Raw genomic sequence first — 13484 nt, 5'->3', positions numbered from 1 at the left:
TATATATGTGATACTTGCAAGGAAGACCATGGGGGGAGCCCATGACACTTGGATGTCAGACCATGTGGGGGAGCCCATGACTTTTCAAGTAAAGACCATGAGAGGAGCCCATGACACCTGGATATAAGACCATGTGGGGGGGAACCCATGGCTTTCCAGCTAAATACCATGGGGAGCCCATGACATTTAGGTGTAAGACCATGTGGGGGAGCCCATGACATTCTGGAGTAAGACCTTAGGAGGATCCCACGACATCCTTATATGTTTGTATGCATGACTTACGTAGTTTATGTAGCTTTTATGGCTAATATGATTATGTGATTATGTGGATTGTATGGGGTATGCTCTGGGGAACTTAATAAGCATTACCTTACAACGTGTGGATTTGTTTCAGGTACATCTGAGCCTAAGGGCAAGGGCAAGGCCATGTGGGGGAGCCCATGACTTTTCAAGTAAAGACCATGAAAGGAGCCCATGACACCTGGATGTAAGACCATGTGGGGGAACCCATGACTTTCCAACTAAAGACCATGGGGGTAGCCCATGACACTTAGGTGTAAGACCATGTGGGGGAGCCCATGACCTCCTGGAGTAAGACCTTGGGAGGAGCCCACGACATCCTTATATGTTTGTATCCATGACTTATGTAGTTTATGTAGCTTTTATGGCTAATATGATTATATGATTATGTGGATTGTATGGGGTATGCTCTGGGGAACTCAGTAAGCATTACCTTACAGCTTGTGGATTTGTTTCAGGTACATCTAAGCCTAAAGGCAAGGGCAAGGCGTGATGACGCGGCATGCACTCTCTTTCAGGCGTTTTTGTGTGACACTCTGATGTTTGAAATACTATTGTTGTTGTCATGAATTTGAAAACAAATGTACTTGAGATTTTATAGTTTATTGGAAATGTTTTTGACTATTTAAAAATGAAAATTTTCTTTTGAAAATTGGGTTGTTACAAATATACAAACAAGTATGGAAATCATTTAATATCTATCTTTATTTAATTAAATAATTATTTAATTTTACTAAATAATATACATATTTGGTCAAACGATGAAAATTAAGTTGTACGAACCATAATACAGTATGTACAATCAGTTTATGCATGCATAACCGGTTAACAAGTTGAATAGTCAATGATCAGATTTTGAATTTTTAAAATTTAAGATAAGATTGATTATGTCTATCCTATTTCGAAATTCAAAGTTGCTTATTCTTATCCCTTAAATATCGAATGTGATTCTTATCCCTTAAATATCAGATGTGAAGCTAGCTGAACTAATCTCCAAAATTGAATTGGTTAAAAATTGAAACAATAATCCTTTTTTATCCAGCTTACTGAATCGGTCACAAATTATGTATATCAATACACCTTAATATGCATCTTTGGTCAAATGTTGAACTTTAAGAGATACAAGCCCATAACACGATTTGTACAAATCTTTTATGAACTGGAATCTTATTTGGTCAAGTCAAAAAGTCAAAAATTGCTTAATGCACGGTTTTGACCAAATTCCCTTCAATATCTCATATTAAGTTGTAGAATTATATATGTAAATTGAATTGGTTAACCAAGTATTCCCCATATTTTTGCTAAAACTACTTTATTCAAGACTCATTCAAATTAGGCTGACTCATTCAAATTGTCACCCTTTTTCCTCAATCAAATTCACTACTGAACCATCGTTTGTCTCTATTTAATCATTATTTATTGTTAGTTGCCATCGACCAACCGTCACCACCATTCATCACCCTCTCTAAAAGAAACCATAATCAAATTCTACCTTAGCCGGTCCATAAACCTTGTTATTTCCACCGACATGATGTCATTACCACCAGAATCACCGGTTACTACCTATGACCACCATCGTTGTCGCCACCCCCGCTAATAACATCATAATGCACACTGACTTGTCGCCGCCGTCCTCAAACATATCACTGATTTTCTTCTCTCTAGGGCTTCTTTAGTCCTTGCAAATGCTACTCTGTGCCATGGCTTGACCATCTCTATCTCTCTCTCTCTCATACTTTTATCCTCTATAACATTTTTACACCACCATCTATTTTATTCTCTCTTTATTTTAACCTACATTTTATTTTTCATATTATCACCTTAAAGGGAGCCAAACGGTTTTCCTTTTGCTCTACCGCAACCATGGGAGTAAGTACAAGGAATCACATTGGTTTATGCTTGGATCTACGTTTTGGAGGAGAATCGAGCCAGTAACTCGCAAAGTTTTTGAAAATTTGGTGCCGTATTATAGATCTTTTCACAACAAAATGGTCTTGAACCCTATAAGACACTCCACCAACTCAACGTTAAGTGGAGTGATTTTTACCATAAGGTGTCGATGTTAAATGACATCAACAAGACTACAACACAATTGTTAATGGACGTAGGAACTAGGAATGCTAATGAAATTGACATTTTGGAATTTGGAGGTGGGTAATGAGCAATACAAAATGAAAAATAATGGGATGACCTATGCCCATAAAACCATAAAACCGTTTGGGATGTTTTTAAAAACATTATTTACTTATTCATGTTTTTATTAAATAATTCTTTGTAATGTTATCGTTACAATCAGTATAACTTTTTTGAAAATAAAAATAAAAATAAAAATAGTTACAATCAGGATAAAACATAGCCATCGGTAGTTACAATTAATACACAAGGTACAACACCAGTAATACTATAACCCACTTACAATTGCACATGCAAACAAGTATTATTTATATAATATATTAACACCCAAAAAAACTAATCAGCATCAGCACTAAAATCGGGTTCAGGGGGTTTCGGTAAATTGACCAATTCCCTCCCCATATTCAGATTCCGCTCCCGGTCCCCATCCCGATTCCGATTCCGGTGAACCCCACGAACAGCATTCGTTGCAAACTTCGACACCAAGAACGTAACACCAAGGCTACGAGAACCTCCATCTCCATCACCATCACCACCACCACCACCATCCACTTCCGTCTCTTCCTCCTCCTCCTTCCGCCGGAGCATCTTCCGCCTGCAATACCGCCGCCAAGCCGCCTGAATAAAACACGCCGCCCAAGTCCGCCACTGCTGTGAATAAAATCTGAAAGTATGCTGCACCTGTCTACTGTGCAGCCGCCTAAACTGGCCAGCAACAAATTTCAACTCATCAGCCTTTAACGCAAACGCCTCCACCTCCCTCAACGCCATTACAGTTCTAGTTGAAGAAGGAAGGTTTGAACCAGATTTCGGATCGAGTGCCCATGTCAAAAGCTCCTCCCCACAAAAGTCTCCTTCTTTCAATAAACTCCGGTTGAAAAACCCTGTTCTTCCTCCATCAGTTGTTACACTCTCGAGACGACCTCGGATTATGAACAACATTTCATCAACAGGGTCACCTTCTCTAACTATGTAAGTGTTATCGGTGTATAAACAGGGTTTCAATCGTTCACAAATCGCATCGAGTAATCTCTCGTCCATGTCCTCAAACAATGGAACCTAAAAAGAAAGAATCATGTAAACTTTACTGTTGTAAAATGCAAAATGTGTGGTGAACTGAAAGTTAGTAATTACCCTTTTGACCAGAGAGAGACAAAGATGACGCTTTATGTCGCGTCTCAAATCCTTGGGTAAACTCAGAACCAAATTTTCTTCATCCACTCCACGAGTTTCTAACCACTTGTACTGATCGTAACGTCTTACACGCTCACGAAGATCTTGCGGAAGTAACCGGTGACGCATCCACTGCTCCGAGTCACGTCTCTTAACTCTCATTTCTTCAAGACGAATAGTAAGAGATTGAAGGTATGTCTAAAAAACCAAAACAATCATGTCAATATCACTTCAAACACCTCAACACATTTCCATTTTGTGGGTCCCATTTATGACATGACAGATTATACTTGTATGGACATCTATTCCACCAAGACCGAGGTATTCGATTAAGATTGATGTCAATCAAACAAAAAATTAACCTAACCTGCATATTGTGTTTCAATTATACTTGTATATGCATGTATTATTGAATTAAGACTGATATCAATAAAATAAAAAATTTAAGTTTATTAGCCTAACCTGCATGTTGCCTATCAAGAGGGCAAAGAGAATGAGGCCTGAAATCGCTAGTGTAATTGAAAATATAGACTCTCCGGGATACGTGCTCGTTTGAAGCCCTTGGCTGAGAGTACTGTAACAAAAAGAAAAATATTATTAGACCGTAATGTCTTTTGCACAAGCGGCATTCATATCAGTCTCAGTCTCAGTCTCACTATCAGTCCGAGTCGAATATAACAAATCAGTTAACCTCAAATTCTGTAGGCCCCACCACAAGCAGTACAAGTACTTTGATACAAACTTATTTGACGAAACGATTCCCGAAGACAAAGCTTGCCCGAAAATCCCGAAATCAAACGGCGGATCATCTTCATCTGGCGTGCAAGCTTCGGTTAATACCGAGTTACTGATACTGCTCCAGTTGTTGTACCCTGGCACGTGGTTATTTCCACAATACAACAAATTTACATCATGACCACTTCTTTCACAAGCCATTTGCCAACATGTATCATTTCGCTCTACCGACAATATGTACCAAAAGGCCCCAACTATCTGTAGAAAAATAAACATAATTATTATTTTTTACTTAATCTAGCAAGCGTTTCTTTTTTACTACGTAATTATTTTTTTATTTTCATTTTCCAAAGTTTGCGAAGATTTTTTCATATATTTTTTAAACATTAGACAACACTTACGTGACTAGCGAGCATGTACAACAACAAATAATAAGCAGCACCAGCCCATGTAGTTTCAACAATGACACCCGCAGTCCTTTTTAATTCAGAAGTCAAAGGCACAATTCGTGCAAATCTTGGGATATATTGAAGTAACACAATAAAAAATAGCGATTGTTTTGTAGAGACTACATCTGCACCTCTAGACCCATGTAGATATTTCCAAATAATAATCTGCAAAGATGATCAAACACAAAACAATTCGATGTTTTAAGTTGTGAAATTGAGATAAGGTCATAAAATAGAAATGTACTTTTCAATATGTCCTATTTAGGTTGCCATGTACTATAAAAAAAGTATCTTTGAAAAGAACAAGTCAAAAAGTACATTGCTATTTTACGACCTTATATGCTAAGTTAACAACTTTTTAGCCAAATCTTAGCTTTATCTAATTCTAACCTGTGGTAGGGGCACGATAGCTAGAAAATCAATAATAAAATACCACTTCAAGTATCTTTTAGCTATTTGTGTAGGATCTATCACAAGTTCACCCCTTCCAAAAACTCGAGATGAAGGAGCAACGAAAGCAGTTCTAAATTGAAGAGCCATGTGAATAAGATAAAAAGAATCAACAAAGGTTCGAATCGTTGTAGCTATAATAGCTAAATTTTGGTCCATACCAAGGCAAGTTTTAGATTGATCAAAAACCGGAAGATAGAAAAAAAGTGGGTCCAATGATACGGCTAAAATACAAGAAACAACAAAGAATTTGTTCCATGTTAGAAGGAATTTATCTTGAGGGTCAAAGATTTTTTTCTCTGAGACTTTAAGATCTTCTGCAAATATAGCACGAGTTACACCGAGTTTAAGTGATTGGCCTATTGATTTAAGTCCTTTGAATCCATGTTTGTTTATGGCAAGTGAGGATGCGGGTGATGATGATGATCTTGAATCTAGATCATCTAACCTGTGAATATAGATGTAAATAGCAATGATGATCTTGAATTTGATTCGTAATATACTTGAGAAAAAAAGATTACCTCATGAAATGAGACTTTGAACTACATTTGAACATTTTTCCTAATGTTAACACATAAATCCAACTGTAGAACAAAAAAACAGTGTTAGGGAACTACTAGTATGCAGGGTTTGAATCCATTTAAGGATTTGTGTCTGATGTTTAAAAAATATCTGAAAAAGTGAGGAGATTGAATGGAATAATAAATGAGGGAATCTTGTAAAAAGTCAGTTGTTTCGTTTTTTACTTAATCCTGACAGAATCAAGTAAGAAGATCTGGTCGAATTTCAATAAAACAAGATGACTAATTTCTAATAAGAAACAGGGGAAAGAACAATGTGACGAAGATTTCAACAGTTATTACAGATTAATGTTGTTTAGTTGAATTTTCTTTGAAATTGATGAATAAATTTAGTATAAACGTCAATTTATTGATTTTGACCCACTTCGTTCGTTATCAAACTCGTTAAGATTCCGTACATTCACACAAGATCATTATGTTCGGGCTAATGCATGTCAATTAACTTCAAAAAGAAACGCGAAAGAAAAGATTCATCACAAAGTGAAACCCAAAACTAGAAACAAATCTGACCCAGATTATTTGTTTGAAAACTATCCAAATCAAAAACAGTAATCTGTTACATGAACATGTAAAGAGTAATAAGAAACATTAGTGGAAATTGAACTTACAGTTGAAAAAAGTTCGCCGGACTATAACATCGGCATCGTTGGAGTTAAATTCGGAGACGATTTAGAGAAGTTATGGTGCAAAAGAGGCGGAAAAAGCGATCGAGAAATCGGGGTCACAAAGAAATGGTGGAAAATATTTCCTCTTTTGGCAAGTGAGATGTATAAAGGAATCGAACTTCAGATTTAATTGTTTCGATTGACGTTGTATTGTTTTGAACCACCGCCCAAGTATGCTCTTTTTCAAGATTTTTTTTAATATTTCTATTATTTTAGTTATTAAATCAAGTAAGTTACAAAGATGGTCCATATGGTCTTTGAAAAGTTATAGATTTAGTCCAAATGTTTCAGTATTGTCATGTGTGTTGGGACTCTCTCTCTCTTACACCTCCCTCCCCTCCCAATTAGAGGAGACTAGAAACTAAAAAAAGAAGAGACACCATGGAATAATTTTTAAGCTTTCATTCTTGAATTCAAAACATGCAACTACATTCAAATAAATATGCTTCTAAACTTCATGCAACATATAAACAAGAGAAAAGAATGGAAATGTGACCTAGTGCACTAGTGAGAAACATGCTAATCAATATTAAAGAAACATGCATGCAAAATGAAAGAAAGGTAGGTTCTTAATAAAATGAAAAAAGCTATTCTTTAACTAAATAGAAGGAAACATGGCTAAAGAAAATAGGCTAAATAGGTTCGTATCAATACTCCTGCCCTAAAAATGGCCTTGTCCTCAAGGCCGAGATTGTATTGTGTGTTGAAGGTCCGCGGTTGTTTGGTTTCAGATTGAAGAAAGAGGAATTTGGTTGGGTTGCATTGGTGACCCGTTTGGTATTTTGTTGGGCAATTGTATCAAAGACCTTTGGACCTTCGTTTTTGCATCTCGGTGGGGTTTAACCGTTTGATTGGAAGTGTTGGGGGAGGTGGTGGAGGGGTGGGCAATAATGTTGGTTTCATTGGGGGAGGATAGAGGGAATCATTGGAAGAGGGAAGTTGAGCACAAAGTTGATCTTCGATTAGCTTCACGAGGCCATAAGTTTGGTGAGAGTTTGGGGACCATGAAGGGCAAGTTCGGTCTGAATCTCAGGGCTAAGCCTGGAGATGAAACAATCACGTAATGAGTGAAGAGGTAAATAGACAACACAAATACTGATCTTATCAAATTCTGATTGGTAGGTGGCAACCGTAGAGACTTGGCGGAGATTGATAAGTGTAGCTTGGTGGTTCTCGTAGGTAGAAGGGCCGAAGCAAGTTTCAAGAGTATGGGTAAATTCAACCCATGTGCCAAGGTGTTTGTTGTTGGAAATATGTTTGTACCAACTGAGGGCATCACCAGTGAAGTAAAAAACATAAAGGGCAAGTCGTTGATTTGGTGGGATAGCATAATAAATAAAGTAATTCTTCATTTGGAATACCCAATCAAGCCGGTTTGACTTGTCAAAGTTTGGGAGGTAGATTTCTGGTGGGCGTAATTGAGTATTAGGTGGTGGTGATGGCGGCGGCGCGGTGGTCGATTGTTGTTGTTGTTGGCTGCAAGGAGTTTGACAATGTTGTTAATGGTGTCAGATTGTGCAACGAGATACGTGGTGATGGTGTAGAGGCAGTGATTGGTGGTGGTGGATTAAAAACAACAATGGATCTTGAGGGCATCATTAGTGTTGCCGGAGGTGGTCTTAGGTTGTCGGATGTGGAGTTGGACTCGGTTTTTGGAGGCATTGAGATGAGGATGAAAGCACCAAATGATAGAAGGAGGCTAGTCATCCAAGAAACTAAGAAAAGAAGAGACATTGTTGAACAGTTTTTCTACTTTAATTCTTAAACTCAAACATGCGATTACATTAAAATAAATAGGCTTATTAACTTCATGAAACAAATAAATAGGAGAAACAAATGGGAACGTGACCTACTGCACTAGTGGGAAACGTGCTAATTAATATTAAAGAAATATACATGCAAAATGAAAGGTGGGTTCCTAATAAAATGTAACAAGGTACTCTTTGACTACATAAAAGGAAACATGGCTAAAGAAAATAGGATAAATAGTTCCGTATCTCTCTCTCTCTCTCTCTCCGTTTCTCTCTCTCCCTCCCCCTATCTCTCTCTCTCTCTCTCTCTATATATATATATATATATATATATATATATATATATATATATATATATATATATATATATATAAAAGAGTTTTACGGAAAAAAAAATTATTAATTTTTGGGTAAATTACACCGTTGGTCCCTCGTGCACATGCCAGAAAGCATGTTTAGTCCCTATTTCCAAAATTTAACTAGTGCAGTCCCTCGTTGTTATTTATCTTGCACGATTAGTCCCTATGCACGTTAACTGTTAAATTCTTCCGTTTAAGCTACCCACGTGCCTTGCACGCAGGGGCATTTTCGTCTTTTCAGGGTTTGTATACATGAACCAGTATGGCGCGACTTCGATAACCGATCATTCTCATTTCATCCTCCGTCGATCCTTAGCATTGCACGAGAAAACCCTAGTTTTCTACGATGGTGAACTGGAGGATTAGGCAAGAATGGGAGGAATACGATCTCCAAAGCTCATACGGTAAAATTTTATACATTTTCAGTTGATCATCCATTATACGTTCCTAAAACGTAATTTTTTTTTGGGTTCGCAGCTGACAATCCATGTATGTTCTCGATACGATTGAACTATGGTGGAGTTTTTACGAAGTTTCCAGGCCGCAAATACATAAAGGGGAAGATGAAATATATTGATGGCATTGATAGTGACTTGTTCTCGGTGCATGATATGGACGAGATAATGGAATTGCTTGATTGTGTGGAACCAGGTAAAAGTATTTATTATCATTTCAAACGACCAACCTGGGATTTAGATTTTGGGTTGTATGCTTTGGGTTGTGACGAAGATATAAACCACTTTAGGTCATACGTGTATGAACACAAGGTGATAGAAGTGTATACAGAGTTTTGGGAAACCAAGCTGCATACGTATCAAATGTCCCCAAACCCTGCAAAGATAAAGATACACGAAATTCCTGAGTCCCTTTGTCGTAAAAGCTTGTTATTGACATGGTCAAATTCAGGGGATTGTCCTAGTGAAGAAGCCCCTGTTTTTGAGAATGTAGAAACTATGGACGAACCCCCTAGTACATTACTTGAAACAACCTTGGAACAACCCCTTGTTACATTGAGTGAAACAGTTGAGTCAACCCCTGCCTATATACCAAGAATTGAAAGCCCTTTGACTGAACCAATGATAGGAAGCACATGTCCTAATGTTGATGGTTGGGATGATACATTTGAATGGTGTGAACCTTTTGGTGGGACTCCTATGGAACAAGATGAACCAAATAGTGAAAAAGCAGGTGAAGACAGTCAAGCTAGTAAAGACAGTCATGATAGTGATGACACTGAAGATAGTGAATACAGTCAAGATAGTGATTACATAGTTGATGAAGATAATTTGTTAGATGATACAGAGGTTGATATGAAGAACTTTCACCTCAACATTGACAAAGAGGTGGAGTGGGTTGGAAGTTTTCCTGATGATCGAGATGAAGCAGTAGAAGGTGATGAAGAATTAGAGGTTATAAACACTGAAGAATTTGTATCTGCATCTTCATCAGATGAGGGTGAAGCTAGTAAAAAAAGGAAGAAGATAAGAGATTTACGAAGAGCACATAAGAATGAAGCAGCTGCTGTCAAAGATCCATTTTACATCCACCAGACTTTTAGCACAGCTAAGGAAGTTAAACAACAAATAAGTGAATATACCATCTAATATTCACAAGTGAATATACTCTGTAATATTAACATGTGATATACCATGTAATACTATGTAATATTCACATATGAAATATCATTTAATACTAATAAGTGAATATATCATCTAATATTCATAAGTGAATATACTCTGTAATATTCACATGTAATATACTATGTAATACTATGTAATACTATGTAATACTATGTAATATTCACATATGAAATATCATTTAATACTAATAAGTGAATATACCATCTAATATTCACAAGTGAATATACTATGTTAATATTCACAAGTGAATTCATCGTCCAATATTAAAATATGAATATACTATGTTTATTATATGCTATATTCATATATGAATGATACTTAAATTGTAAAAAAAAATCATACTTTTTATTCATAAGTGAATAACGAATGTACTGTAATAAAACCTGATGCATTGTTATTCATTTATGAATAACGATAGCTGGAAATATAAAAAAAATAAATTTTTTATTTTATCTTAAAATTATATCAATATGGATGTCTATTTGTAGAGAATAAAAAATTATGAATTTTGGTATATTTAAAATCATTTTTTGATAAAAATAGCTTATAAAAATTAAAAAAAAAAACGAAAAAACTATGTTTTTGTATATATTAAGGTAATGATTAGCATAGTTTAAGGAAATATGTTATGTTGGAAAACACATGTGCATTCGTTTTCCATTTCCGCCGGTACGTTGGAGGCTTTTGCAGCAAAAATAAATGATTGACTGAGAATGATTCCCCCATTCTCAATTGAACCCTCCCACACATATATATATATATATATATATATATATATATATATATATATATATACATATATATATATATATATATATATATATATATATATATATATATATATATATATATATATATAGGGTAAATTACACCGTTGCTCCCTCGTGCACATGCCAGAAAGCATGTGTAGTCCCTATTTCCAAAATTTAACTCGTGCAGTCCCTCGTTGTTATTTATCTTGAATGGTTAGTCCCTATGCACGTTAACTGTTAAATCCTTCCGTTTAAGCTACCCACGTGCCTTGCATGCAGGGGCATTTTCGTGTTTTTAGGGTTTGTGTCCATATTTAATGCCGTTACACCTTAAATCTTATAAAGAACACTGCAACCCTCTTTTCCTCTGCTATCCTCTCGTTCGTCTCTTCCCCTCGTTCGATCGATTTCTTCCAAATACATAACAATGATCGATATTAAATGCAATTGTGGAGCCACTGCAGTGATTCGCACATCTTATAGCAAAAGAAACCCTGGGAAAATCTATTATGCTTGTACAGTAAAGGTAAGGTTAATGATTTCAATTTCGTTCTTCGTCTTCTCTAATTTTGCCCTAATTCTTCATCTACTTTAATTGGTTCAGGGACCATTATGCAAGTTCATAGGATGGGTGAATGATTATGATCAGGACTGTGATTGTATGGCGTTTAGGATGAAACTTGAAGAATAAAATCGCAAATTGAAGCTTTACCTAGTTATTAGCTGGGTTTTTTTTTTTGTTTCAGTCCTTATATATAAAGTGTAGGTTTAGTAATGAAGTTGTTAGTATTTTGGTATGTGTATTTTGTAATGTTATTTGTATTAACAAAAAAATTTCAATTTTAGTTACAATATATTGTGTAATCATAATGTGGTGTTATCAGTTGGTGTTCAAATTTAATGAAAATGTGGTATTTGCAACATATGCAATATACCATTCAATACATGTAGCATCCAATATAACAATTAAAAAGGACAAAAACTAAAATATCCAAGATAACCATTGACCATTAACATAAAGGGACATCCAAAATAACAACATAGTGTTATGGCATACAAATAGTTATCCTAGACAGCAACAAAGTATCAAAATACAAAACATAACAACAAAGTAATATGGCAATAAATGCCTAACAAAAACATAGTTATCCTTCATGATCATGATACCAAAATACAAATTCTCAAAGCATGGGGCTTTTTCCTTTGTTCCCAACTCCATTTTGTACACCACCACTACTACCTGCTGCACCTTCTCATGTTGTATTCCCTGCTGCACCTTCTCCTGTTCCATTCCCAATCTGTGATTGTCCCTTGCAGGTCCTTCCATTATGGCCCACATTTCCACATTTTATGCATGTTACAGATTTCCATTTTGTGGACACTCCACCATCTTCTGTTGCAGATCTTCTTCTCTTTTTTTTTGGTCTGCCAATAGGGACACGATACTTTGGTGGTATCAACTTGGTAGGACATGTGCTTTTTTCCCACAATAACCTCCCATTAATAGGTTCAACTTTGAAGACATACATTTCTTTCCAAGTCTTGAGCCAATAAGTTGGGTGTACCCATGTCTCAGGTATTCCAACATTTTCATTGTTGAGCCTCATATCCCATATAGCTGCTATACTATGTTTGCAGGGTATGCATGTCAGTTCCCACCTATTACATGAACAAGTTTGTTGGTCCATATTAACCACATACTGATTAGTACCTTCACTTGTAACCTGGTACTTCCCATTGCCACAGAACACTGCCCTACACTGTACTGCCCTTTCTTTAATTTTTTCAAGGGTCTTAGTGGCTGTAGGAGTTAATGGGCCATTAGCTTTATCAATTTCTTTTTGAACCATGACAATTTTCCTCATGATATACTCCCTAATAAACTCCAAGCAACTGATAATTGGCTTATCACGACCCTTCACTATCTTGCTATTCAAACTCTCACACATATTATTCAACAAAGCATCACAATGTGCCCTCCCTAATAAAACACAACTGTATTAGATTATATTTAAAAATTATACACTTATAAACATAATATTATATACCTGAGAAGTGGGATCTGGACCAGTGCTTAGGTGGAATAGAATTAAGCCAGTCATATGCTTCACTGTTAAGTTTCTTTAGTTCTTCCATGGCACTGTTGAATTATGGTATGGTGGTACATGTTGCACATTTCCAAAGACAATCCTTGAATTCCTTGCCCCTCCATTTACATTTCATGTTCTCATGAAGATGCCTTAGGCAATATCTATGCTCTGCTGCTGGGAAAAGTTTCTCAAGTGCAGGCAATAACCCCTAAATCATCAAAAGAGTGAAGTTGCTTATTGAATTGTAAAACATGCATGTGAAAATGAATGGAGAACTTTATTTACCTTCTGTCTATCTGATATGAAAGTGAAGTTGGAGTTTGCATACAAACCAAGATCATCTCCTAAGTTAGTTAAAAACCAGGTCCATGAATTAAAGTTCTCTGCTTCAACAACTGCATATGCC

General features: G+C 36.1%; 2 protein-coding genes across 2 annotated transcripts; both read right to left on the bottom strand.

Annotated features, from left to right (window-relative positions):
* Positions 1–2646: 2646 nt before the first annotated feature.
* On the bottom strand, positions 2647–6625 carry LOC144997826 (putative cyclic nucleotide-gated ion channel 5). The gene is made up of 8 exons (XM_078957693.1): positions 6430–6625; positions 5762–5824; positions 5181–5688; positions 4743–4955; positions 4298–4599; positions 4069–4180; positions 3568–3804; positions 2647–3492 (listed from the first exon to the last, which is right to left on the bottom strand). The coding sequence occupies exons 2-8, from the start codon at positions 5794–5796 to the stop codon at positions 2770–2772; spliced, it is 2130 nt and encodes a 709-aa protein (XP_078813819.1). The 5' UTR covers positions 5797–5824; positions 6430–6625; the 3' UTR covers positions 2647–2769.
* A 5616-nt stretch (positions 6626–12241) lies between these two features.
* LOC145046029 (uncharacterized) lies at positions 12242–13124 on the bottom strand. Its single transcript, XM_078994306.1, has 2 exons — positions 13037–13124; positions 12242–12969 (listed from the first exon to the last, which is right to left on the bottom strand). Exons 1-2 carry the CDS (start codon positions 13122–13124, stop codon positions 12242–12244), a joined length of 816 nt encoding a protein of 271 aa, XP_078850432.1.
* Between the last annotated feature and the right edge of the window lie 360 nt (positions 13125–13484).

This window comes from Lactuca saligna, chromosome 5 (assembly GCF_052625555.1).
Source record: "Lactuca saligna cultivar CGN05327 chromosome 5, ASM5262555v1, whole genome shotgun sequence".
NCBI lineage: Eukaryota > Viridiplantae > Streptophyta > Magnoliopsida > Asterales > Asteraceae > Lactuca > Lactuca saligna.
This window is presented reverse-complemented; position numbering and strand designations above follow the sequence as displayed.

Bases quoted from the DNA above. Each gene is read 5' to 3' on its own strand.
- LOC144997826 (XM_078957693.1), bottom strand. From the start codon at position 5,796: ATGTTCAAATGTAGTTCAAAGTCTCATTTCATGAG. The intron at 4,956-5,180 runs GTTAGAATTAGA...TCATCTTTGCAG, and splicing joins CTATCGTGCCCCTACCACAG to ATTATTATTTGGAAATATCT. The intron at 4,181-4,297 runs GTTAACTGATTT...TTTTTGTTACAG, and splicing joins TGGGGCCTACAGAATTTGAG to TACTCTCAGCCAAGGGCTTC.
- LOC145046029 (XM_078994306.1), bottom strand. From the start codon at position 13,124: ATGGAAGAACTAAAGAAACTTAACAGTGAAGCATATGACTGGCTTAAT. The intron at 12,970-13,036 runs GTATATAATATT...GTGTTTTATTAG, and splicing joins GTCCAGATCCCACTTCTCAG to GGAGGGCACATTGTGATGCT.